This window comes from Astatotilapia calliptera, chromosome 11 (genome assembly GCF_964374335.1).
Source record: "Astatotilapia calliptera chromosome 11, fAstCal68.1, whole genome shotgun sequence".
In the NCBI taxonomy this organism is placed as follows: Eukaryota; Metazoa; Chordata; class Actinopteri; order Cichliformes; family Cichlidae; genus Astatotilapia; species Astatotilapia calliptera.
The window spans coordinates 38887326-38913159 of record NC_137432.1 but is presented as its reverse complement, the minus strand read 5'-3'; the positions used below and the strand labels follow the sequence as shown (position 1 = coordinate 38913159).

Genomic DNA, 25834 nt, shown 5'->3' with positions numbered 1-25834 from the left:
TAAATACATCGAGTCCAACGGGGGAAGGTCAGAAGGAAGGCGAGTGTTTCAGAGGGGAAACCACAAGTCTGAGCAGATGTTCCAGATGTTTACAGAGTTGTACCCCAAACTTTATCCTGATGACTCATGATGAAACATTGTAAATAAAAAAACCAAAACCCTTTCTTCTGCAAACTTCCTGTTGCTGCAAGCTTCTTCCCTCTGTTTCACAATAAAAGTCTTTCCCTTCTCAGTGCAATTATTGTGAAACATGATTTATTCACAGCTGGTTTCCTGACAGTTGGCTGCAGTTCTTTTTCTCTTTAATAAAACACCCAAAACCAACAGTCTACGGAGGCCCAACAGTGCCAAATCTGTCAGAAATTCACATCTTCAGAAAACCCCCAAAAAAACAAACAGATTCAAACAAGCATGAAGGTCCGCTATGACGGCACACCTCACCTGGATGCAACATGTGATCACAAGCTCAGGTACGAGCCAGTGTTGTGTCTGCACACGCTGTTAGCAGCAAAGTCTGTATATTTTTTTATATATTTTATTTTATTGTTTACTCCATTTAATTTGTAAAATATGCACACACACACACACACACACACACACACGTAGAAAAACATATTTAGTATACACATCCAGTAATGCATATACTATTATATATTGTACATATATTTATTAGTCTCAGATTTAGCCATTCTTATATTTTGCTTGTTGTACGTTATTGTATTTTTGCACATCTCTGTTGCTTGTGAAGCTCGCACGCAAGAATTTCACTCACATGTGCTGTACCAGTGTACCTGCACATGTGATGTGACAATAAAAGTGATTTGATTTGAGTCTGTGAGAAATGGCACAGATAACAGTCTGACATAAAACTTTAAGTTTGCACCAAAGAGGCGATTCCCAAAGAGCTGAAACGGCACAAGTGTGAGGCCTGAAAACTCTGCAGCAGACCAGAGAGACAATCAGCCGATCGTCTGCTGCTCAGCCTCACAGGAGGAAACGCTGATGAAGGTCAGAGGAACGGGACTGATAGAGCGATGGAGCCACATCATGGTCAGCGTGTGCGAGGAGCTCCAACACAGCGTCAGCAGCCCCCTGTGAGACGGAGGCTCCGTCACGGCTGCAGCTCAGTCTATGATGTTACAGATCTTTGATAAACGTTTGAATTCTGAACCATCACATGTGTTTTGTATGTTTTAATAAACATACTCATAGAGAATATAAAGAAATGAGGGTGGCTCATGACTTTTGCACAGTGTGCTTTCATCCACGGAGGACTGCAGAGAACTTTATTGTGTCAGACCGATCCAACAGCACCACCTGCTGGCTGGAGGCCTCAGTCACAGCTGCGCCCCTGCAGTTTTTTCTGAGCACGAGGCGTGCAGCGGGGGCGGACCTTCATGCCTGCTGTCGGCGGGTTTCCAGACTCGGATTCTTTTGATCATTTTGGATTTTATTAGAGAAACAGGAACACGGATTCATGCTCGTGTTCAACAACACCTGCTAAAAAAAAAACTAAAAACAACAACAACAAAAAAAAACAACAACCCATAAAACGTTGGTGCTTCATCGCTGTCTTCCTCTGACAGGTCAGAGGTCAGTCCTGTTGACCATCTGGCTGAACTTCTCCTCCAGGGCTTGGGAGGTGATGCGAGGCAGACCGTTGTCCAGAGGGGAGCCCTCCACCAGGCTGTTCATCGGTGTGGGCGGGACCTGAGACAGCTCGTCCTTCCTGTCTCCCGGGAAACCATACCCATCCCACGTCGTCAGGAAGTCTTTCATGATGGGGAGGAGCTTCTTCCGAGACGCCAGTGAGTTTCCTGGAGACATAGGGTGATGAAGTCACCATCAGTCCTGAGGCCACCCCCCCCCCCAGAGACACACCCTACAGAGCATAGCTAACGAGGCAGCAGAACATCAAGCATCACCTGTGCACACCTGCAAGATGTGTCTGATTACAGGAGTGTTACCTTGATGATAGGCTGAGATGTGAGAGTGGGGGCTGCTGAGTGGACTCAGGTTGAGGGCGGGGCTTTGGGCTTGTTCCAGGTACTGGCTCACCTGAGGAGGGAGGACACCTGAGCCGTCACGCAGAAGGAACAGCAGACTAAAGAAGGGGGAGGAGAGTGTACCTGTTCCCTGCAGGTGGTGCTGTGGCTGAACACAGCAAGTTCTCTGATTGGCTCTTTGCTCTCAGTGAAGAAGATTGTCATCAGCAGCAGCAAATCATATCCGTACTTCTGACAGAAACCTGAAAGCTCCGCCTCCAAGTCCTCCCTCTGCAGGAACTCCTGACACATACACACACACCCATACTCAGCAGCATGTCTCGTCAGGTGTTCTGCAGCTCTGATGCCACCTGGTGGCAGACTGGTGTCACTGCAGCTTATTAGTATGACTGTAGTACAGTGTGCAGTACTGACCTGCAGTGAGATGTAGAGAACAGAAACGGAGAGATTCAAACTTCCTGAAACAGCTTTCATGTCCTTCAACAACATCTCCTCTGTGTTCAGACCTGCAAACAAAGTACTGCGTCAAATACTCCAATAAAAAAAATATTACACCAAGTACAGTAAAACTGCAATACTAAAACAATGCTCCATTGAATTCTTTAATAAAAACTATAAAGGAAAAAGTACAAATCTGCAGTGTATCCACACCTGAAGAGTAACAAACACAGGTGAGTCCAGACTTTGTTCCACCTGTGTTCTCAGTTATGACTGACTTCTCAGAAACTGACCTGAGACATCCAACTTGGCTCTGTGCAACTCCTGGAAGAGAGCGCCCCTCGGTGGCAGAGCAGGGAATAGGTTCTCCAGCGCTGCAGCATACTGACTGTCTTTGGGAGTGACTTTACCTGCAGCAGGTGACATGTCCACGCAGTCCACCACGATGGCAGCTGCAGACCAACACAGACAACCCACCAATCAGTCAACGGCACACTTCAGACACACAAGATTTACTCAATTCAGGTTTATTTATACAGGTAGACCCGACAATAATACATAAAGAGAAAACTCAACAGGCAAGCACTTTGGCGACAGTTGGAAGGAAAAACTCCCTTTTAACAGGAAGAAACCTCCAGCAGAAGGAAGCTCTGCCTCCCATTCTACTTTTAAATACTCTAGGAACAACAAGTAGGCCTGCAGAGCGAGAGCGAAGTGCTCTAATAGGGTGATATGGTACTACAAGGTCATTAAGATCAGATGGGGCCTGATTATTTAAGACTAGGGATGGGTATCGTTTAGGTTTTATCCGATACCGGTGCCAAATCGGTACTTTTGAAACGGTGCCGGTGCTTAAACGGTGCTCGAACCGGTGCTTAAAGAATGGAGAACACAAACTTTGTCCAAAAACCTCTCTTGTTCGGCTGTTTCCCACTTTTTCTTTGGTCATTTTAGCCTTTTTGTCCAGGGTGAAGGGAGCATCTGCCATCAAACAAGAGGACAGCCGCATGTAGCTATGATGATGTTTGCTAGTTCACCTTACATGCATTAATGTAATAACGTGGTTAGCCTACTCAACGTAAATTACACACGAACAACATGAAGCTACTCACGCAGAGAAGAACGGCTGCTGCTGCATCATCATCCTCATCATTTCTGCTACACTGGCAGGGCTAGGGGCCAGGACTCTATTCTTCGGGTTTTTGGGGGATGTTGCTCCGGGTCCGATAACTGGCACCACACCCAACGTGCACAGTGTGAGGTCTCGCAGCAAGCTATCAAATACGGCGCATTTCTCGGCTTTTAAAAAAAAAAAACGCTATGCGTCGCCAGCTGTTTCATCAGATTTGAGGTGTTACCTCCTTTGACAGTATCACAGTATCAGCTTAAAGCACTTGTTGCTGCTGAGTTTGCATATTTTGCTGTGAAGTACAGCCAGACTTTTGACCGCTTCGCCTTGGACATTTTTAATCTGTAGCTCTGCTCTAACAGAACGTACGTACCTGGCCCCGCCTACTATCCTGGGAAACGTAAAATGATTGGCTAGAAGTGTGTCACAGCTCAGGAAAAAAAAGCACCGAAATAAAGCACCGAAATGTGCGCTGCTTTTCGGTCTGGTTACTACCGTTTATGTCAGAAATGATGGCACCGGACACCGGTACCCATCCCTATTGTATGTGAGCAGCAGGATTTTGAATTCTGGATTTAACAGGAAGCCAAAACAGGAGAAATCTGCTCTCTCTTTCTAGTCCCTGTCAGGACTCTTGCTGCAGCATTTTGGATTAGCTGAAGGCTTTTCAGGGAGTTTTTAGGACTTCCTGATAATAATGAATTACAGTCGTCCAGCCTGGAAGTAATAAATGCATGAACTAGTTTTTCAGCGTCACTCTGAGACAGGATATTTCTAACTTTAGAGATGTTGCACAAATGGAAGAACGCAGTCTTACATATTTGTTTAATATGTGCGTTGAAGGACATGTCCTGGTCAAAAATGACTCCAAGGTTCCTCACAGTGTTACTGGAGGCCAAGGTAATGCCATCCAGGGTAAGAATCTGCTTAGATACCATATTTCTAAGATTTTCAGGGCCGAGTACAATAACCTCAGTTTGATCTGAATTAAGAAGCAGAAAGTTAGCGGCCATCCAGGTCTTTATGTCTTTAAGACATTCCTGCAGTTTAACTAATTGGTGTGTGTTATCTGGCTTCATGGACAGATAGAGCTGGGTGTCATCTGCATAGCAGTGTAAATGTATGCTATGTCTTCTAATGATGCTGCCTAAGGGAAGCATGTATAATGTAAACAGAATTGGTCCTAGCACTGAACCCTGTGGAACTCCATAATTAACCTCAGTGTGTGAAGAGGACTCTCCATTTACATGCACAAACTGGAGTCTATTAGATAGATATGATACAAACCACTGCAGTGCAGTACCTGTAATACCTACAGTAGGGCTGCCACAAACGATTATTTTGATAGTCGACTAATCAGATCATCATCCATTGGCCGTAAAACTACAGCTTATTGCACCAGGAGCATCTGCTCTTTTATAACTATCATTAGCTTACAGCTTTAAGTGTTTCAGGTATGTGCTAACTAAAAATAAAGACAAGATGATAGTTTATTAAATTTTAATGAAATTTGCAGATTGTTTCAGTGAAGTTTAATAAACTCCTTGCTATCTAAATAAAAATACTAATACTAATAAATAAAATACTAAAAAAGCCAAACAATAACATTTTTAAGTTATCTAAGTGACTTATATATATTTAACCTGAGTAGCGAAAGACAGTGGTGGGTTTGAAAACGATTTGCCGGGAGTCCGGTGTTCTCACGGCTCTAGTGAGCCTAGCCCCCGGCTAGCTATCGAGCTAGTGGGTAACAGACGTCTCTGAAAACGTCGGAGCGCTTTTGAAAATATGTGGTGTCCTGATAAACTGAGCCGATATTTGAGGTTTACACAGCTACATTCTCACCTGAAAATATGTTAAACGTTTATTTTGTGACCCAGAAAGAATAATAAGAGTAACATTAAAACTAACTAGCTGCCGCCATTGTTGACAACTGCGCTGGGCCGCGCTATGAATTCTGGGACACAGCTTCTTCTTCTTCGGGGTTTAACGGCAGCTGGCATCCTTGTACATGCAGTGCTGCCCTCTTCTGTTTCAGTCCGTTATTACACTCTTAAATCCTGCTACTTATTCCTGCGTCTTTGGGGATCTTACAAAGCTTCCAACGACGCCTCGACTAATAAATCAGTCGTCGACGATTTTGATAGTCGACGTAATCGTGACTAGTCGACTAATCGTGGCAGCCCTAACCTACAGCATGTTCTAATCGCTCTAATAGGATATTATGGTCGACAGTATCGAACGCTGCACTGAGGTCTAGCAGGACAAGCACAGAGATGAGTCCACTGTCAGAGGCCATAAGAAGATCATTTGTAACCTTCACTAAAGCTGTTTCTGTGCTGTGATGAGCTCTGAAACCTGACTGAAACTCTTCAAATAAACCATTCATGTATTCGATAACCTTCGAACGCTCAGTAACACCAGGTGTGTACCGTAAAGCAGGTGAGCAAGCTGCAGGTCCAGGATCTCTGGAGCTCTTTGAATGATGCGCTCTGTCACCAAGGTAGCGCAGGATCCCACTGTTTCCGCAGTAACAGGACAGGTGGGGGAGGGTTCCCTCTCTAGATGGTGGTGGTCGATCACCTCTGCAACCGCCTCCTCTAGGTCGCTGTCTGAACTGCAGCAGAGACAGGATGTTAAGACAGGTGTGATCACCACTCAGGTGTGCAAGGTCATCTGTGAGGTGTTACCTGGGCAGCACGTTGTGGTCGACCAACGTGAGCCGCAGGCGGCCGGCCCGCTGCAGTGCTCGCAGGTCCAGCTGGTCCCTGAAGACGAGGAGGTCCAGAGACAGAGCGGCTTGGCGCAGCAGGAAGACGCTGTCCGAGCGCAGCCGCAGCTCCGATTGACGGATGTTCAGCAGCGGCAGAACGAGCATCTCGCCGGGTGCAGTCTGACAGGGAGAGAGAGACTTCAGGTAACCAAAGTGGGTTAAAACGTCTTGATGCATCTCAATCATTCAGGTAAGTAAATCTCCAAAAGTTGATTCTGTTCATCTGGACGTAGCGTTTTGTGGGAGAAACGTTTCGTCACTCATCCAGGTGACGTCTTCAGTCTCAGCTGACTGCAGGTTTCAATCTTATAAACAGGACATTTACATAATGACTGAAACAGCCCACTGAGGAACAATGGACTGGGAGGTCAGTTCCTTAATCTTAATTATGCAAATTCTCATGACCATTGATCAAAGACCATGAGTACCATTCACATAGAGTTGGGGAATGGCTGCAATCACAGCATTGTAAGATGGCAAAAGATATACCCTTAGGCCCCTCCTCCATTCAGAGATGGTCTTTGAGAATGGCCAATGGTCATGAGAATTTGCATAATTAAGATTAAGGAACTGACCTCCCAGTCCATTGTTCCCTCAGTGGGCTGTTTCAGTCATTATGTAAATGTCCTGTTTATAAGATTGAAACCTGCAGTCAGCTGAGACTGAAGACGTCACCTGGATGAGTGACGAAACGTTTCTCCCACAAAAAGCTACGTCCAGATGAACAGAATCAACTTTTGGAGATTCGTGTAACCAGTTCATTACCTGTACTGGCAGCTGATTGGACTGTGGCTTACCTTAGACAGGAAGTAGGCATAGGCCAGGGCAGATACCATGGAGTCAATGTCGCAAGCTTCATTTCCCAGGACAACATGGAACCCAGGGCCGACCTGGTCCGAGCTCAACTGGGGAACAAAGAACAGAGCTCCTAACATACTGATACAACCCGGCACCACCTGGCACCACCTGGCACCACCTGATAAAACCCGGCACCACCAGAATCCCCTGGAAGCATCTGGTATAACCTGAAACCACCAAAAATCCTTTGAAACCACCTGGGACTACTATCCCTAAATGCAGACATATTTAACGTCCACAGTCTCGTAACGTCTGCTCTGAGACTGCAGGTCATCTGTGCTTGGGTTAATGCTGGATTTAACATGGAGAGGCTTCTTGTTTCTGCTGTAGTAAAAACATTTACTGTTAAACTGCAGTAATGTGTTGAAATGCCCCGCCCCTCCCCGTGCCTGGGTCTGCTGTAGGTTTCTTCCTGTTAAAGGGGCGTTTTTCCTCTCCACTGTCACCAAAGCACTTGCTCAGAGGGTCACATGATTGTTGGGGTTTTCTCCATTTTCTTTGTATTATTGTAGCGTCTAGCTTACAGTACATCAGTGTATTAATAAAACTGCATTCAATTTGGACAGAACAGGCGAGTTATAGAAACATGCCCCTCCTTACTGCTGCCTCTGCTGGACACCAGAAGAACTGCAGCAGTGGTGATCCTGACAGGTGTGTCTCACCTGACCTCACGGCTGACTGTCTCACTCACACCCACAGCTGCGTTTCCGGTCGTTGACGTGTGCAGCTCCACAGACTCGTGCAAACTATCGTAGTGCTCGGACCTTGTCACATGATGTAAACAGTGCCAGTCATTCTGCAGCAGCGCGAGCTAACAGGCTAACCCGCGTGTGTGTGTGTGTGTGTGTGTGTGTGTGTTACCTTCACGGCCCGCTGGCAGCTCGTCAGAAACGCCTCCATCTGCTCCGTTAGCTGTTAGCTGCTAACAAACGGTCAGCTGTCTGTGACTCGCTTTCACCTGATAAATGTACGCGAGACAGAAACGTGCGGTGGGCGTGGCTTGTCAGGACCCGTGTACGGATCGCCTTTGAACCAAAACACTAAAACTTCGCGTCCCGTTTGCAGGGACCACGTGACCAGTTTCTTACTGATGATTACGTGCCTTTTTTTTTTTTACTTTTGCCTTGTAATAGGCCTTTTTCTAGGTGTGACCAAAAAGCAGGTAAACCTGTGTCAGTAACCATGGTAACAGTCTCAGTGACCCTCACTTGCAGCAGGTGTTTGTGACGTATTTGATGTATGAAGCTAGAATTTCACAGTAATCGTGATGAAGGTTCAAACTGTGGAGGCGTGGGGCAGAGCGTGCGCTGAAGCTCGTTGGTCCCTGTGCTGGGAAATCTACGGCCCGCGGCCCTGAAGCGGGCCTGTATTTCCACCTACAGTGATGAAACCAATGCATCATCGGCTGCCGTCCTTCATCTGTGTCTTTATCGCAGCATGACGGTTCAGACAGGAAGTGAAAGAGTGAACCCGAAATGCGAGGTCTCCACAGAAACGTGTTAGAAACCCAGATTATTTCAAACCTGTATGACGTCCACTTTATTCTGTCTTCTAATTATTCTGCTTCCTGTTTCTTCCACCACTCCATGCCTCCAGTAATGATGACGCACTCTCCTGCTGGAGCCTCAGCCGGCTGCCACTCTGATGTGCAGAGCGGGCGCTTGGTGGTTCCTGCGAGGCACTGTCACAGAGGTGTCTGCTGTTTGTGGTTCTGCATTGTCCTACAGACGCTTCATGAAACAAACGTCCCCATAAAAGTCATCGATTGTGTTATTTAGGTAAACAGCTGTGACAATCCAGTCATGTGTTCTTGTTTATCTATTTGTTTGTTTAGTTGTTGGTTTTTCATGGTCACTAAATGTTTATTAACAAAACTAAAACTAAAACAAAAACACGAGACAACCGGAAACAAACTTCCTGTTTGAAACAGGCAGCTCTGCAGACACCTACGGCAGCCTCACGCACGCGCATGACCCTTCTGTAAACATGGGCGCGTGACGGTCGGAATGTCGAAAGGTTATGAGCCCTTCAATGACCTGATTAAAGCTGGGAAATATCATCTCGTGCTGCCTCAGGCTGCTGTGTTTGTATCCTGACCGGACAAACGACTCAAAGACGCGGTGAAACGGCGCCAGCATCCCGGAAACAGCCGGACTCACGTTTCATTTTTCTCACTGCAGCCTTCAAAGCCGGGCTGTCAAACTTAACTGTGAGCCACTGCTGCACAGCAAAAGCGTTAAATATGTTGGTGTTAGTGCTTTAATATGACTCACAGTAGAGTCACGGTCTTTAAATGTAAGCCTGAGGTGTAAAATAATACTGTTAAAATCGAGTGTTTCTATATCAAATCTGGAGGCGATGCAATGGAAACGTGAACTGACCTCTGAACTCCTAAACGGACTATGACACTAATAAAATAAATTCAGACTCCGCCCCTCATTTTTAAAAAAATATTACTGTTGTTGTCGTTTGGCGCTATATAAATAAAACTGAATAGCTTTTTTGAGTTGAGACAAAGCGGCGTGAAAGGCATTAGCCTCGCTGCTCGGTGAAATCTGTTGTTTGCAGCCAAACACTATAGCCTTGGAAAACAGCTTGTATATGAATATTCAGTCAGGTTTTGGCTCAATTACACCTAAAACAATGTTTAGATTGTTGACATAATGATGCTACGTGAAGCCTGAAAACCACCAAACCGACGTAGCAAACAGCAGAAGCGCTGACTGTGGGTCGACATCCCTGCAGAGTTTTGTGCACACGGTTTAGGTCAAAATGAAACAGACTGTTTTATATGTAGTTCAGCATTAACTGTTGTCTGTGTTCTTCGGTTGTTTGAGAGAGCACCATGTTAACAAACCTGTTCTGATATTGGCTTTAAATATGGGCAATGGATTCGTATCTGGAACTGTCTTTTGGGAAAATACAAACCACGTGTTACTCAGAAATTATTCTCTTTTTTTTTTGTACTGTGCTGCAATTAATTAGTACACAATTAACTTTTATTGACTCTGCACACAGGATATGCTTGGGAAGGTGGGATATGGGGGGAGTTGGAGCTCCACAAAGTGATGAAGGGAGGACGTTCATATTGTACTGAAGAAAAGAGTAATGAGCGTGCTGTTTGCACTGCCAGCTCACATATGTCCCTTTGATAAACAATATTCTAATGAAAGTCAGAGCATGTACACTGGTGCACAGTTCAAAACAAAGGTTATTCAGAAAAACATGGCCTCTTTTTAATAAACGTTTGTTTCCAAAGGAATTTGTAAAATTTCAGAAGTTTTACAATGAATTGGAAGATAACTCCGATGTAGTTAAAATAAAACACTCTGTGAGAGTTAATATATAAACTCTTAACACCTAGTTAGCATTAACAAGAGTTAAATGATCAACTCCAGACAGATTTGGTTTTAAATCAGAGTTAACGTACTGGCTCTCCACAAACATTAAACTCTGTGGTGTGGATCCACGTAGACACTTTAATTGTGTTGAAATTGTTGTGGAGTTTTCTGTCAAAAAAAAAGTGGCCTGCAACATGGTCACTGTGATCAAGCTGTTTTATTTCTGCATGCAGGCAGGAGAGCCAACACACATCAAACATCACAGTTCAGTCATGCGAGCTCTGAGACAGGAGTGGTGCTCCCACTCCAAGGAAGAGGGAGGAAGTTACAAACATCACGCTATGAAAGGGAACCGTGGGCGCGCTGTTTTGTGCCTTTGGCATTATCAGCACCTGTAAAGGGAGTTGTCTTCTCCATCTGCTGAGGCTGGAATAAGTTCATCTAGTTTTAGAAACTTTCACTGAACAGTCTATTACAGCGTCACAGCTCAGCACATAAATACTCTAAATGAGAACAATAGAAATTTTCTATTACAAAATCAAATCTGACCGCGTTAATCTGGGCATGCTGTGTGCCGTCTCATTGGAGGGCCACTTTAGTGTTCAAGTAGTGCAAAACAAACAAACAATCGCCAACAAATATTTCCTAAAACGTTTTGTTTGTTCTTTAAAATTTGAAATATTTTATAACAAGACAAATGCTTGTTCTGCCCTCTTAACTAACTGAAGCCTTTCATTGATCTACCAAATAAACACACTGGTCCTGTCTGTCTGTGCACACATGTGGCAGCACTGTGTTCGTATTTAATGCATAAGTGTGCACATGAGTGTTTGACTCTGTCACTGAGCAAACACAGACGATCCCTCAGCATGTTTGTAAGTACGGGTGACGTGAGCCGCACATGGCCCCCGGGCCCCGAGTTTGAGACCCCTCAGCAGGTCACAGCTGAGAGAATATATCCAGCATCACAGAAAAATGTGTTTTCATCATGAAACAAAATAAAAATGTCCTCTGCCAATCAACATCCCAAACACCTTTGAATTGGCGCAGATTCTCAGTGTTCACCGAGTCTGTGCATTTGTCACAAACAAGGCTCATCACTGTTCATTACACACCAACAAACAGCTGCTGTCACTGAGCTCACTGACAGATGTTCTTTGCTGTCGAGAAACGAATATCGTCTGCTTTCATTTAAACGGAGATACTAGGCTTTACCACTAGGTGGCAGTAAAGGCGTTAGTAGATCATTCAATTCAATTCAGTCGATTGTTCCTTCTCTCCTTTAAATGTGTTTTTAATGTCCACACAGCCATTTCTGCAAGAGTGAACTGATGTTCGAGCTCAGTCTGAGTGAATCAGCACCTTTAGTTTGCAGCGGTGTTGCTGCAGCAGGAGCATAATATTAAAGAAACGTCCCCGACTCAGTCTGACAGCAGACGCTTGACATCAGGTGAACCCTGATTTCTTTTAAGGAGGGGATGGTGGTTATTAGTAATCCATGCTTACACTGTGATGGATTATGAAGAAGAGGGATAACTCTATGTGTGAAGAAGTTCATGAACGTTAAAGGGATGGTTGGCTCAACAGAGCTCTGACTGTTTGTCAGCCTGGCTACAGAGCTGAAGAGAAACCTGGGGTTGTTCTTATTTTCTTCAATCATTGACGAATAGTAAGATGTTCTGGCTTTGTGGAGGGCTTTCTTATAAAGCAACAAACTATTTCTCCAGGCTAAATGATGATCCTCTAAATTTGTGACACGCCATTTCCTCTCCAGCTTACGAGTCATCTGCTTTAGGCTACGTGTTTGAGAATTATACCACGGAGTCAGGTACTTCTGATTAGAGACCTTAGTTTTCACTGGAGCTACAGTATCCAGAGTCGTACGTAGTGAGGAGGTGAAATTATTAACAAGATAATCGACCTCTGTTGGAGCAGCGTTCAGATAGCTGCTCTGCTCTGTGTTGGTACAGGACATTGAAGATGATAACAGTGGGTGGATTATATTCTTAAACTACAGCGCTTTCAGAGCAGCACCAACTGCAGGCCAACATGGCGGAGGTGGAAGGAGAAATTGAAGATGATAACAGTGGGTGGATTATATTCTTAAAGTAAAACTGAGATGAGATGTTCAGTTTCTATGTCAGAGTGTGATCAAAAACACTGCAGCAGGTTAATCAGAATGAGCACAGGGTAATCTTCGAAAACACATTTGTACAATGAACACTGCTTCAGTTGCAAAACCAATTTTAAAAGTGTGTTTACCTCCACTCTGACATGACAGGAAGACAAAGCTGTGCAATTTGTGATTCACATAAATACCTGAAATGTTGCATTGAACCACTTTATGGTCGCATTTAAAATTTAACAAAGTCATTTTTAATAAACATGCAAAACAGTAGCATTAACCTGCACAAGCTGCAAGATTTATTAATTTATTACAACTCACCCTACTGTGTGACGTTCCAGTCTCAGAGTTATTCTGACATTTATCACTACAGTTTTTCCTTTTGGTGTAAAACAACAGAGACACTATGGGACGGATGAGCCAATCTTTTCCAACTGTACCTAAAACCAGCACAACCCACTTGGTCAAAAGGACTCTGGGTAATGTAGTGTCCTGCTGTTTTTGTGCAATTTTAAAAAAAACAATACACAGATAATTTTTAAAAAATGAATTAAAGTTTACGTTAAGGAAAAAATCCAAATTATAAAAATCAGAAAAAGAAAAAAGTTAAAATGAAAGAAAACAGGTGTACCAGGTGAGCTGATCAGCTCAGGTAAGCTGCTGATTCAGGATAGGCTGCAGCTGAAACATTGATCCCGACAGAAACCACAGCTGAACATTGATCATCTACATCTGTTTATTTCAGGTAAAAAATATTTCCGTTTTAATGATGAGACAAATAAAATACCTTTATTTGTATATCAAAGCTCCTGTGTGACGTTCAGGGTCTGTTCATCTGCTCTGTTAATGACAAATACTGCACAGGGCTTTAAATCTGCCACTGTGCTCACTTTGTTTTATTTCAGGGCTGTAATAAACACTGCAGGCTGCAGGGGGCACTGGATGGACTTCAGATGAATAAACCTTGCTGTCCTCACTGACCGGCCTCATGAATACTACCTGGCTAAACTAGTTATTCACATTTTTGTACAACACTGGTTAACCATCAACTCTAAGCCGTGATGCAGCCTCCTGCTGCCCTCCTCTCACTCCATCTCTTGTAGACCAGAAAGATGGAAGGTCTTTGAACTGGAATTTAAAAATCTAGCACATGCAGTGTGTCAGAATGAGGACACCAATTAACTGTCAGATATACGGGGCTCCACCTGAGATGATCAGAGACTGAAGTCACACGAGGACACTGTGAAAACGAAGTTTTATGGGGACATGTAACCTGTATGCAGCGTTAATGGGACATTGGGAGTCCAGGAGTCAGCATGTCGGCACACCACACCCTGACCTTTCACCTCTGGGTACAGTGCAGCTGTTTGTTAGCACGCCATCTTCAGCAGTCAGCCTCCTTTTAGCTCTCAACCAATGTGTTGAAAGCTCCTATGACCTATGACCCCAGCTGCAGCAGCAGGTTGGTACCTCTGACCCCTGGAATCGAGGTCTAGATCTTCTCCACATAGTTTCCAGGGAACATCCCCTCTCTGCCCCGCAAGCGACCAAACCACCAACCAGATGGATCTGTGGAAATGGAAAAACAATGCGTAGGACAAACATTCAGGTAAGCAAGAGAACTAAGCGACCGTGCGCAGTCCTTGTGGGAACTACGCGACCGTGCACGGTCCTTGTGGGAACTACGCGACCGTGCACGGTCCTTGTGGGAACTACGATTCTGGATGAAAAAAATCCCTCTTTGTTTTAGTACTACTGTGCAACTACATTTAATGTTGTTTAACAAGGTGTGTGATATCTAGTAACATCAATACAAGGTGGGGTATGGGTACTACCTTCAGTGACTATCTCAATGAGGTCCTCAGCATTGAAGCTAAGCTCATCGGTGTCCTGGGCATCGTAGGCGTACAGAGCTCTGCAGTGAGGAGTTCGGGGCTTCGGTTTGGGTCGACCCGCTCCAGGAGGAGGCTTCACCTCCTTTGAACGGCGCCGGTGTACCCTACAGGTGAGAAACAGGGATTACTAGTCATTTACGGATGGTCCGTTTACTGGTCATACTGGTGACCACAGTTATTTCATAACACTGGGTCACTCCAAGCGGTCTCACCCTGCGGCACCCTGATCGGGAACATCCATAAAGCCCATATCCTGGTTTTGATGGGGACGACTGTCATGGCGACGCTGGTTCTGGAGGCGGGGCAGGGTAGGTTGCTCCATGCTAGACTGCTGTCTCAGCAACGAGCCTCTGGAGTAGGCGCTGCCCTCCTTCAGGGCTCCACTCCCTCTGGAGCGAGATGCTGATGAGAATAAGAAACGTCAAAAGAGTCTTCTAAGAAGTCGTGAAAACACCTGAAACTTGGTTTTTGCTGATACCCGAGTGTTGCTGGTTACTGGGTGGAGCACGGTTTCCCATGTAGCGGCTCTTCCGGTTGTCTTTCCGGGTGGGACCTAGACGACAAACAGACAGGAAGTAATGCCGAGTGGACAAGAGGTTACGCTGGTGACTAAGTCAAGTCACAACTTACGGGAGTTTTTAGGCAGGCCCGGTCCGATGGAGACCTGCAGGACCTTTCCGCTGGGCTTCAAGACTGCCTCGTCACCCTGACCCACCTGGAACTGGATCTGTCTGGATCCTGAGGAGCTGAACGGACCCCAGCCACCTTTCTTCACCTTAAACTCCAGGCTGGACGGAGAGAGAAGTGTAGAGATAGAGGCAGTGTTTGGTTAGTACCGGTCAGATCTGATGACTCATTGTTAAACCTGGGTTTAAGTGTTGGTTTCTCAGTGCAGGAACTACGTTCATTGGTTGTGCAGTTTGACTCCTTGCTTGTCTCAAAACACCAAAATGGCAACAGTGAAAATGCTCATCAGGAGACTTGGGTGGCCAAAGGGCGAGGCCATGGCGGCTAGCTTCACTTTTAAATACAGTGCATGAGGTATGCTGGAGAACGACAGATCGTGTTTAAAACTTACAGGTTATTGAATTTTAGTGGCAACTTCCTCTGCGTTTTGTCCTCATAACGTTTGACCAGCAGACTCAGAAACTCAGTTTTAAAGACACTCTGAAGAACGCTGTCGTACTCCTCTTCATGGATGATGAAGAAGTCGTCCTGAAGAGTGCTAACAAACAGAAAGGTAGGTCAGAGAAAGGCAGTAATATTTTGAATGCTATACAACAATTGCTATCTTCTAATAGCTTCATGTTTCTATTTCCAGTTCTACTTTTTGACCCAGTGGAAAGTACTAATCTGGCTCTGCTGTCATTTTTTGGTTCTAATTGTAGTTTTTCCCAGTTCTGATGGTATACCTCAGAGAAACAGACTGGATTTTGTTGATCTCAATCTTCCTCTTGAGAACCTCCTGGATTTGACCTTTATCTGGACCGTGTTTCACCTTCTCGCGACCAATCATGTAAAGGAACTTTGGTGTCAGGATAAGGTCTCTCTTCACGGACTGTGGAACAACAGAAAAAGCAACATTTCCAAGAGGAAAGAAATATTCAGGGACTCTATCAGACATGATGGTAAACACTCTCCAGCCGAGGACGTGTTCAAACAGGAGAACAGAACCAGATCTAGGCCTGTGGTTTTGCTTTTAGGTTGGGTTCCTACCCTGAATCTGCGGTCATATTTCACCACGACGTCAGCAAAATCAATTCTCTCTCTGCGGCCGACAAACTGTCTGATCTCAGGATGGTTATCGGTCCCGATATAATCACCCACAAAGTTCCTGTTGATGCTGTTTCTGCGGCGCTCTTTTTTGTTCAGCACAACATCAGAGGCTAGAGGAAACACGAATTAAAAGTTATTGAAAACAAACTCAGATTCAGAGTTTTTTTAACCCATCTATCAAAAACAATCTTACCTTCCTCCCTCATCTTGACGTATTTGCGAACAGCAACATGTTTGCGCCACGCCTTCTGGATGACACGAGCATACCCGTTATATTTCCTCTCCCTCATCTCCTCCAACAGAAAGAGCTGGAGAGAGGAAGCGACACCATTATGACAAACGGAGCCAGGCCCTGACAGGCCAAGATGACTGTGGGTGACAGCGGACCACAGCGCCGACACCCGGTACCAGGTTCTACCTCAGGCGTGCTGAATCTCAGCGTTCCTGATTGCAGTTAAACCACTTGCTGAGCTTTTCTTACCGACTCGGGAGCTTTGATGAAGACTTTGGTCTTCCCCAGCTGGAACTGATCCTGGTCCATATTGACCGAGTTGAGGAGGTGCAGCACTCCCTGACGCTCATCACCTCTCCACTGAGGCCAGGACTCCTTCGTCAGGATGGCGTACCTGCAGCACGGCAGTACGAGTTAGAACCTTAACTTCGTCCCATTAGCTTAAATATCCTAACCATGATTGACCTCCGACCTCTGCAGGAACTTATTGAAGACTCGTCTGTAAGCATATCCAGCTCGACGGACTCTGATGTTCTCTCGCAGGCCCAGGTACTCCACCTGGTGTCTGACCCTGTTCTCCTCCCAGTCCCGGGAGCGTTTGGTTTCATTGGGCTTGATGCAGCGGATGTAGTGGGGGGTGCACTTCATCAGGGTCTGCACCAGACTATTAGCTTGTTTCTAGAGGGCAGTGAACACACACCTGAGAACCACACCTGGCAAAGCTGCTTATTTCACTGTCATTTTAATTCTTAGTGGAGGTCCAACCTCCAGCTTTCTCACCTTGATCTTACTGCTAGCGGTGGTCGGTCGCCCTCGCTTCTCAGCCTCCAGGTTCTCAGGGAACAGAGCTCTGATGAACGGACTGCCCACAAACACACCACAGAGAAGGGATTGTGTCAGAGACACACACACACACACACACACAGCTTAGTAATGTGATTACTTCCACGCTTTGAACGCTGCATGGTTGTACTCTCTCCATGTTATCCATTGTTGATCTGCACGTGTCTGTTGCCATGGACGCCACACGCGCTTACGTCACTGTCATGAGACTCTCTCACAAACAAAATCACGGTTTAGTAACCCAGTGACACAGCGTGCTAACGAGAAAGTAACAGTAATCTAATTACTTTTTTGCAATGTTAAACCCTTCACTCATTACTTGAAAAAAGTAATCAGATTACAGTAACACTGCCCATGTCTGCTGACAACAGGATTCCTGACAAAGCTGACGCGTTTATTCACTGCAGTTTTGCATCAGGGGCTCCTAAAACATCCCACATCCACGCACAGAGTACTTACAATTCGCTGCTCTGCATCAGCTCGATGATGTCATTGAACAACACATCTCTGTTCCTCTCACAGAACCCGCTGACATCATACGACACCTGCCCACAGACACAGGTGCGGTCAGTAAACACAGACAGATGTGGTCATTAAAAACTCTGACAGGTATACAGGTGAGGTGAGGACCTTTCCAGCATAGTGGTGGACTATGAATCCTTTGTTCCAGCTGCTGAAGTGTTCGTGAGATCCAATCTGTCCCTGTAATTTCTGCAGCAGGGTCTGATCCGCCCCCTCACCTTTAGCGTGCATCGTGGCGCACACGTCGTCCAGGATGCTCATGATCCCAGGAGGATTCTGCAAAACAGAGGGTGTTCACTGAAAATACAGCTGTTTGAATTTGGTTTTATATAGTCTGACTTATAGTTTGTTCAAAACTGAGAGTTCAGCTCCTACAAGCAGCAGAAATCTCACCTGTACTCAGGTAATATCATAGCTGCATCAAGAGACCAAACAAGCCAAACGAGCCACACACTGTTTTTAAGCTTGTAAAGAGCAGATGTCTTTATCTGTTAATTAAAACTCAACGCCCACGAATACTCAATTAAAAACACTCGACTTTCACCATAAATACAAAAGTGAGAGTAATATTTGAGGACCAGTTCTGTTTACATTATACATGCTTCCCTTAGGCAGCATCATTAGAAGACATAGCATACATTTACACTGCTATGCAGATGACACCCAGCTCTATCTGTCCATGAAGCCAGATAACACACACCAATGAGTTAAACTGCAGGAATGTCTTAAAGACATAAAGACCTGGATGGCCGCTAACTTTCTGCTTCTTAATTCAGATCAAACTGAGGTTATTGTACTCGGCCCTGAAAATCTTAGAAATATGGTATCTAAGCAGATTCTTACTCTGGATGGCATTACCTTGGCCTCCAGTAACGCTGTGAGGAACCTTGGAGTCATGTTTGACCAGGACATGTCCTTCAATGCACATATTAAACAAATATGTAAGACTGCTTTCTTCCATTTGTGCAACATCTCTAAAGTTAGAAATATCCTGTCTCAGAGTGACGCTGAAAAACTAGTTCATGCATTTATTACTTCCAGGCTGGACGACTGTAATTCATTATTATCAGGAAGTCCTAAAAACTCCCTGAAAAGCCTTCAGCTAATCCAAAATGCTGCAGCAAGAGTCCTGACAGGGACTAGAAAGAGAGAGCAGATTTCTCCTGTTTTGGCTTCCTGTTAAATCCAGGATTCAAAATCCTGCTCCTCACATACAAGGTCTTAAATAATCAGGCCCCATCTGATCTTAATGACCTTGTAGTACCATATCAGCCTATTAGAGCACTTCGCTCTCGCTCTGCAGGCCTACTTGTTGTAGAGTATTTAAAAGCAGTTTTGGCTCACATTCACGAAGAAGTCTGAAGGGTCCCTGAGTCTAACAGACCGCACACTTTGATAGGAATCCTTTACATGAGTAAAAATTGCAGTAGTATTATAAAATGAGCAGGCCACCCCTCTCCAGATGTAGGGCTGAACGATTATGGAAAATAATCTAATTGCGATTTTTTGCCCCAATATTGCGATTGCGATGCGATATGCGATTATTTTTTAAGGTATTTGTGTTCTGTATTATTAAACAAAGACAAGCAATACATCATATAGTATGGCCAATACTATATTACATTAATTTTAAACTGTTCTTTCCTGGAAGACAGACCTCTGTTATGATGACATGAGGTGATGCATGAATTGATGACTGACATTTTTATTTAACTTCTTCAATCACAACAGTATATTTGAACATACACAATAGTTTATTTTTAGCTTACAAACATCTGAGCATAAAGTGCTGACAAGGAACCCTGGTGTAAACATTAAAATGAAAGTCAGTACAATGTGCAGATTGCAGAAATATACATAAACAAAATCAGTGGCTTTACCACACTCAGTTTTTCGACATCTGTGAACTACTAGACAGTCATTCAATTAAAAAATAATATTAAATAAATAAAACTAATAAATAAAAAATACACACATCTTACTGATCTCTGCAGTCAGTAACATTACACATAAAGTGCAAACATAATAGCAATTGTATAAACACACACACAAACACGCCTTTAAAATTTAAAGGCGTGAAATTGGACGGTCTAGTTCTGATTAGCGTCACCGCTGTCTCGGTGGAGTTTAATAAACTCGGCCGTCTGCTTCTTGCTATCTAAAATATAACCAGACACTGGTGTAAATTCTCGACTGTCTCATACTTCTGTTTAATAAGTTTTCTGTTTGACGTTTAGTCAGCTGTGTGAAAACCAAGGAGGAACCCACCCGGGGGATTAATAAAGTTTTATTTTATCTAATCACTTTAATCTCAGCCAAACCGATTTACTCACGAACAAACAAAACACTGAAAAAAGCCCAACAATAACATTTTTAGGTTGTCTAAGTGACTTATATATTACGTTTAACCCGAGCAGCGAAACTCCGCGGTGATCTGAAAATGATGTGCCGGGAGTTGTGCCGTTCTCGGACAGCCTTCGGCGCGTCGCTGTGACGTAATCGGTCTACAAATGCGGCCTCAGGAGGATGCAGCCCATGAATTTGGACATGTCCAGAGTATAATCGCAGCCTTTGCGGTTAGAAAATTGCACTTGATCATGTCGCGATATTATCGCAAATGCGATATATCGTTCAGCCCTATCCAGATTCCAGAAGATGGCTAATGACAAAAAACATTAGCTTAAAGGGCAGGTGGGGTTAAAGTGGGAGGAGCTAAATCCTCTGTCAGACAGAATCAACTCGGGGGGCAACTGACCCTCAAGATGGAGTGTAAATCCTGCTGCAGTTCTGAATGATGTAACAAATGATTAATGTCAGTAATGTTTGTACAAGAATAAAAACACAGAGATGGAGAGGAGTACTTGTTAAATTTATCAGAGCTGTGTTCAGTGATTTGCGAACTCACCAGTTTGGACTCGATGAGGTCACAGACCACCTTGTTGTTAAAATATTCGATGGGAGTCCATTTGATTCCCTCCTGTACGTATTCCTCCTGCAGACATAACGGCAACATCCGGCTTCACATTTAGTCTGTTTATTTAAAGGAGGTCCCTGACGTTTGTCCGACAATGTTATCAGTCAAAGTCAGCAGCGCTCCACCTGCACACAGAGCAGGCGGAGCACTGCTTTCCCCTCCTGAGGTTTTTGTATACTTTATTAATCCCCTGTAGGGAAATGACTCTGCATTCACTCAGTGAAGCAGTGTTGCCTGATGTCAGAGTCGCCTGACGGTTTGCCAGAATCTCTTTGAGGCAGTCTGAAAGGCTTTTTCCATGGCCTCTCTGAACTCCTCCCACACCAGAGTTCTTGTTTCAGCCACTGCCCGAGCCACATTTGGCTTGGCCTGTTAGTACCGATCAGCTGCTTCCGAAGTCCGACAGGCTAACCACGCCCAATACGACTCCCTCTTCAGCCTGGTGGTTCCCCTCACCTCTGGTGTCTGTCTTTACCCGAGTGTCCACAACATATGGTCCAGGTCTGGTGATACGATTACAAAATCGATCATCAACCTGCGGCCTAGGACGTCCTGGTGCCACGTGCACTTATGGACACACTGTGGTTTGCACAGAAGTCCAATAACAAAACACAGCGCTGGTTCAGATCTGGGACACCGTTCCTCCCAGTCACACGCCTCCAGGTCTCGCTGTAATATAGAGTCCCCAGGTGGAGCAGCTTCAAACACCCCACCCAGGGACTCCAAGAAGACCAGGTACTCCGAACTGTCATTCAGCACAGACGACAGTCAGGACCCGTTCCCCACCAGGAAGGTGCAGGGAACAAACCCCTTCGTTCACTGGGAGAAACCCCAACATACAGGCACCAAGCCGAGAGGATACTAGGATACCCACCCCAGCCCACAGGAGTATGTGGTGTCTGGCTCACTTCTACGGGCCATTTGACCCTTACACAACCTTTGCAGGAGCAAAGAGAGCTGCCCTTTGTCATCGATTCTGTTCGTAGCCAAGTGGTGGAAGGCTTTCACATCAGTGCTCTCAGAATCTCATCGGCAGAAGTTAGCGGGAGATCGACAGACGGATTGGTGCGCCGGCTGCAGTGATGCGGACGCCGCACCGGTCCGTCGTGGTGAAGAAAGAGCTGAGTGTAAAAATGAAGCTCTCAATTTACCGGACGATCTACGTCCCTACCCTCACCTATGGTCACGAGCTGTGGGTAGCGACCGAAAGAACGAGATCGCGGATACAAACTGTGGAAATGGGCTTCCTCCGAGGGGTGGCTGGTCTCTCCCTTAGAGATAGGGTGAGGAGTTTGGCCATCTGGGAGGGGCTCAGAGTAGAGCCGCTGCTCCTTCACATCGAAAGGAGCCAGCTGAGGTGGTGACAAGGATGCATCCTGGGGGCCACCTGGGTGAGGTTTTCCAGGCATGTCCCACCAGGAGGAGGACTCAGGAAACACTGGAGGGGTTATATCTCTCGGTTGGCGTAGGAACGCTTTGATGTTCCCTTCGACAAGCTGGAGGAGGTGGCTGGGGAGAGTGATTTCTGGGCTTGTCTGCTTAAGTTCCCGCCCCTTGACCCGGCCCCGGACAAGTGGAAGAAGATGGACGGATTTATTTTAGTCAGTGCTGGTCACTCGGGAGGAAGCTGGAGGATTATTATTTGGATTCCTCGCACAAAAGTAACAAAGACAAAGTTCATCATCTCAGAAAATAGTTGGATCAAGATTTGTCCAATAAACACCTGTAATGTCATGTGATATTAACTCTTTTCCACTGATATTTTATGTAGTTTCAAAGTCAGGCTGAATCAGTCAAACTTAGTAACAACCACAAAATTAATCTAATCCCAGAATAATTGTATGTCACCTGTGCACCAAGCGTTCAACAGTTTATTAAAAAAAGAACAACGTCACCTGTTCAGCCTTCAGCGTGAGCTCAATAAAAATCTGCTGCAGCTTCTCGTTCACAAAGTTGATGCAAAACTGCTCAAAACCATTTTGCTAAAAAACAAAAAAGTAAAAGTTAATCAAGAATCAGAGTCGTTGATCATCAAATCAGCAGGAACAATCTAACGGGACCAGTTTGTTAAAGTGTGTTTATTATTGTTTTGTAAGGTGTGGCTTAAGACAGGAAGTGTGTTTGTACCTGGAAGATCTCGAAGCCGTAGATGTCGAGGACTCCGATGTTGAGCTCCTCCTGCTCCTTCTGCATGGCTTTATTAATACACTGACACAGAAACAGGAAGGTGAATGAGCAGCAGTTAAAGAACGCAGAACAAAGTGTGAAGGCTGTGTGCAGGCACTGACATCGACGAGGAAGTCGAAGAGTCGGGTGTACAGCGCTTTGGACAGGGCGTCTCGGGAGAAACAGGCCTGCTCGGTGTTCAGGGTCACCGAGATGGACTCGGTCTTCCCACCCCACTTACTGTCCATAATCCTGCTGGTCAGCTTACTGCAGAGACCGTCCTGAGAGATCCCCAGCAGGTAGGCCGGAAAGGCCAGGACTGATGAGGAGACAAGATTTTATTGGTTTAAGTGGTAATAAAAAACAAACAAAACAAACAATAGTGTCATGCTGCAGTGTCAGGGGCTTTCTCACAGTTCTGGCTCTCCACCACCGCGTAGTTGTTCTCCTCTCTGAAGCTGATGTTTCCCAGATGGAGAATTCCTGCGACGAGCTGAAGAACTGAATCCTGATCTTCCAGAGACAGACCGACCACTGACATGGCCTCCTGAGAGACACACAGGTACACACACTTTAACACACATACGCACGCACACGCACACGCACACACACGCATACAGACCATCGTATCCGAGAACTCCTTCTTGTCGTTAACGTCCTCCACCGTGTAGGTTCCCGTTTGGTTGAGGTAGTTGTAGTAGTCAGGGGTCGTGACCCCGAGGTTCTCCCTCTGCTCTGTGGTAGCCCCTCCCAGCAGCTGAAGTCAGAGGCCAGCATTAGCTTCCGTTAACAGTTATAGTACACGTTGCAGCACATATTGCAGTACCTGGTAGTAGATATGGAAGTTTCTCTCTCCTTGATTCTGGGAGACGACTCGACTTTTCTCCAGCAGGAAGTTGGAGATTTTGCCTCCATCAGGAGCTCCTCCTCGGCTGAACTGGATCTCGAAGTATTTGCCCTGTCGGGATAAGGGCGGCGTGTCTGTGGGCGTCTATGAATCTGCGCGGCGGCAGCCAAAGTATCTGTGTGCTATCATACTCACAAATCTGCTAGAGTTGTTGTTGCGGACGGTTTTAGCGTTTCCGAAGGCCTCGAGCAGAGGGTTGGACTGCAGGATGATGTCTTTGACGTGCTGCAGGTGATAACACAGGGTGGCATCGCTAACATCATCTGTAACCATGGTGACTATCAGCTGACACAAACAATCAGCCGTTTTCTGATATAACTAAGGAAGACCCGACGTGGCAAAAGGTGAAGAAATAAATTTAAAATGAAATCTTAACATATGTCCGATTTATTAAATTAAAATTAACACTTTGAATAAACGTTTACTAATTATTAGAATTGTTATTATAAAATGATCTCTGTCTCTCTTCCACAGCATGTCTTTATCCTGCCTTCCTTCTCTCACCCCAACCAATCACAGCAGATGGCCCCGCCCCTCCTTGAGCCTGGTTCTGCCGGAGGTTTCTTCCTGTTAAAAGGGAGTTTTTCCTTCCCACTGTCACCAAAGTGCTGCTCATAGGGGGTCATGTGATTGCTGGGCTTTTCTCTGTATGTATTATTGTAGGGTCGACCTTACAATATAAAGCACCTTGATGCAGCTGTTGTTGTAATTTAGTGCTGTATAAATAAAACTGAATTGAGCGTCACATAAACAATGTTTCAAACCAGCACAGCAGCAGCGATGAGTGTCGAGATAAACTACAAAGTGCAAAAACGATTTATACCACAAGGTGGAGCAGTGAGGCAGTGTTACCTTTATGTCAACCAATCAATGGCCTCCGATTCTGACCTGAACTTTGTCGCCTCCTCCGGACACTTTGGACACGTAGCTCATGATGTATTTGGCAGCAACAGTTTTTCCGGCGCCGCTCTCGCCGCTGACACGCAAAGACAGACATCACGTTACACATTTGTGAAAAGAGTCTGTTTGAAGGGAGCTTTAAGCCCCGCCTACCTGATGATGACACACTGGTTCTCGCTGTCTATCATCATGTTTCTGTACATGTTGTCAGCCAGTGCGTAGATGTGGGGGGGGTTCTCGTACTGAGCCTGTCGGGGGCGGGGCATTCAATCAGCTATTTGTCTGTTTTTCGTTTGTATTTGTCTGTCGATTGGCCGCTCAGTCTTACCGCGCCCTGGTAAAGCTCCACTTCCCTCTCGGTGAAATACGGCAGCTGTTTGAACGGATTCACAGAGATCAGCACTGGACCGATGTAAGTCTGAAAGAAGAGGGTCAAGGAACACCACCAGAACCAGGACCTGGACCCAGCAGGACACATGTCCATCAGAGACAGACCATCCCAGTGCCGGATTTTCAGCACCAGCTGAACTAAGCATCTGGTCCCAAAGCTGGAACTGATGATGTCACTACCTGTGGGAGGGGCTACCACAGAAACTCACTGGTGATTGGCTGATCCAGCTCACAGATCAGCCAACCGCTGTTTGTGTCCCATGACTTTCTTCTCTTAATTTCCAACGGATACCTGATCCTTCTTTAGTTGGAGGTCTCTTCCTGTTTAAAGGGAGTTTTTTCTCCCCACACTTGCCTCGGGCTGCTCAGATGGAGCCATGTGGTCATTGCGGTCTTCTCTCTTGTAGTCTTTGTTATTGAAATATTATAAAAACCTGATTAAAATTTGGCCGCCCTCCCCTTCACGAGCATCTGTGTGCGCAGCTCAGGACGTTTCTTCATCTCCTCCCGCCTCATCCGTGAGCCTAAACTCGGACGGCCTCTGGGCGACGAACCTGGT

General features: G+C 45.5%; 2 protein-coding genes and 1 long non-coding RNA gene across 5 annotated transcripts in view; 1 reads left to right on the top strand and 2 right to left on the bottom strand.

The window, feature by feature from the left end:
- Window positions 1-1432: 1432 nt before the first annotated feature.
- On the bottom strand, window positions 1433-8868 carry prune (prune exopolyphosphatase). 3 transcript variants are annotated; one of them, XM_080308196.1, is made up of 9 exons: window positions 8728-8868; window positions 7144-7251; window positions 6264-6466; window positions 6006-6190; window positions 2738-2896; window positions 2421-2512; window positions 2130-2288; window positions 1968-2058; window positions 1433-1817 (listed from the first exon to the last, which is right to left on the bottom strand). In XM_080308196.1, exons 2-9 carry the CDS (start codon window positions 7180-7182, stop codon window positions 1588-1590), a joined length of 1158 nt encoding a protein of 385 aa, XP_080164322.1. In that variant the 5' UTR covers window positions 7183-7251; window positions 8728-8868; the 3' UTR covers window positions 1433-1587. The 3 variants fall into 3 exon arrangements, with proteins under 3 accessions (XP_080164322.1, XP_026041346.1, XP_080164323.1); XM_026185561.2 differs by lacking the exon at window positions 8728-8868 and adding an exon at window positions 8066-8228; XM_080308197.1 differs by lacking the exon at window positions 8728-8868 and adding an exon at window positions 7867-8020.
- On the top strand, window positions 8524-9003 carry LOC113032571 (uncharacterized). The gene is made up of 2 exons (XR_003273899.2): window positions 8524-8686; window positions 8801-9003. It is a non-coding gene; the product is annotated as an uncharacterized LOC113032571 (long non-coding RNA).
- A 4385-nt stretch (window positions 9004-13388) lies between these two features.
- Window positions 13389-25834, bottom strand: part of myo1eb (myosin IEb) — a 19393-nt gene continuing 6947 nt past the window's right edge. Inside the window, exons 3-27 of the mRNA XM_026184886.2 lie at window positions 25214-25303; window positions 25039-25133; window positions 24874-24961; window positions 24121-24210; window positions 23905-24036; window positions 23701-23835; window positions 23493-23625; window positions 23201-23397; window positions 23040-23120; window positions 22808-22894; window positions 20844-20930; window positions 18047-18214; window positions 17876-17961; window positions 17354-17435; window positions 17046-17251; window positions 16823-16967; window positions 16535-16649; window positions 16282-16451; window positions 15978-16123; window positions 15644-15790; window positions 15196-15353; window positions 15044-15118; window positions 14778-14967; window positions 14506-14669; window positions 13389-14239 (exon numbers count right to left, since the gene is read on the bottom strand). Of these exons, the coding sequence (XP_026040671.1) occupies window positions 14163-14239; window positions 14506-14669; window positions 14778-14967; window positions 15044-15118; window positions 15196-15353; window positions 15644-15790; window positions 15978-16123; window positions 16282-16451; window positions 16535-16649; window positions 16823-16967; window positions 17046-17251; window positions 17354-17435; window positions 17876-17961; window positions 18047-18214; window positions 20844-20930; window positions 22808-22894; window positions 23040-23120; window positions 23201-23397; window positions 23493-23625; window positions 23701-23835; window positions 23905-24036; window positions 24121-24210; window positions 24874-24961; window positions 25039-25133; window positions 25214-25303 (3144 nt within the window). The 3' untranslated portion in view covers window positions 13389-14162. The remainder of the gene's footprint in view (window positions 14240-14505; window positions 14670-14777; window positions 14968-15043; window positions 15119-15195; window positions 15354-15643; window positions 15791-15977; window positions 16124-16281; window positions 16452-16534; window positions 16650-16822; window positions 16968-17045; window positions 17252-17353; window positions 17436-17875; window positions 17962-18046; window positions 18215-20843; window positions 20931-22807; window positions 22895-23039; window positions 23121-23200; window positions 23398-23492; window positions 23626-23700; window positions 23836-23904; window positions 24037-24120; window positions 24211-24873; window positions 24962-25038; window positions 25134-25213; window positions 25304-25834) is intronic.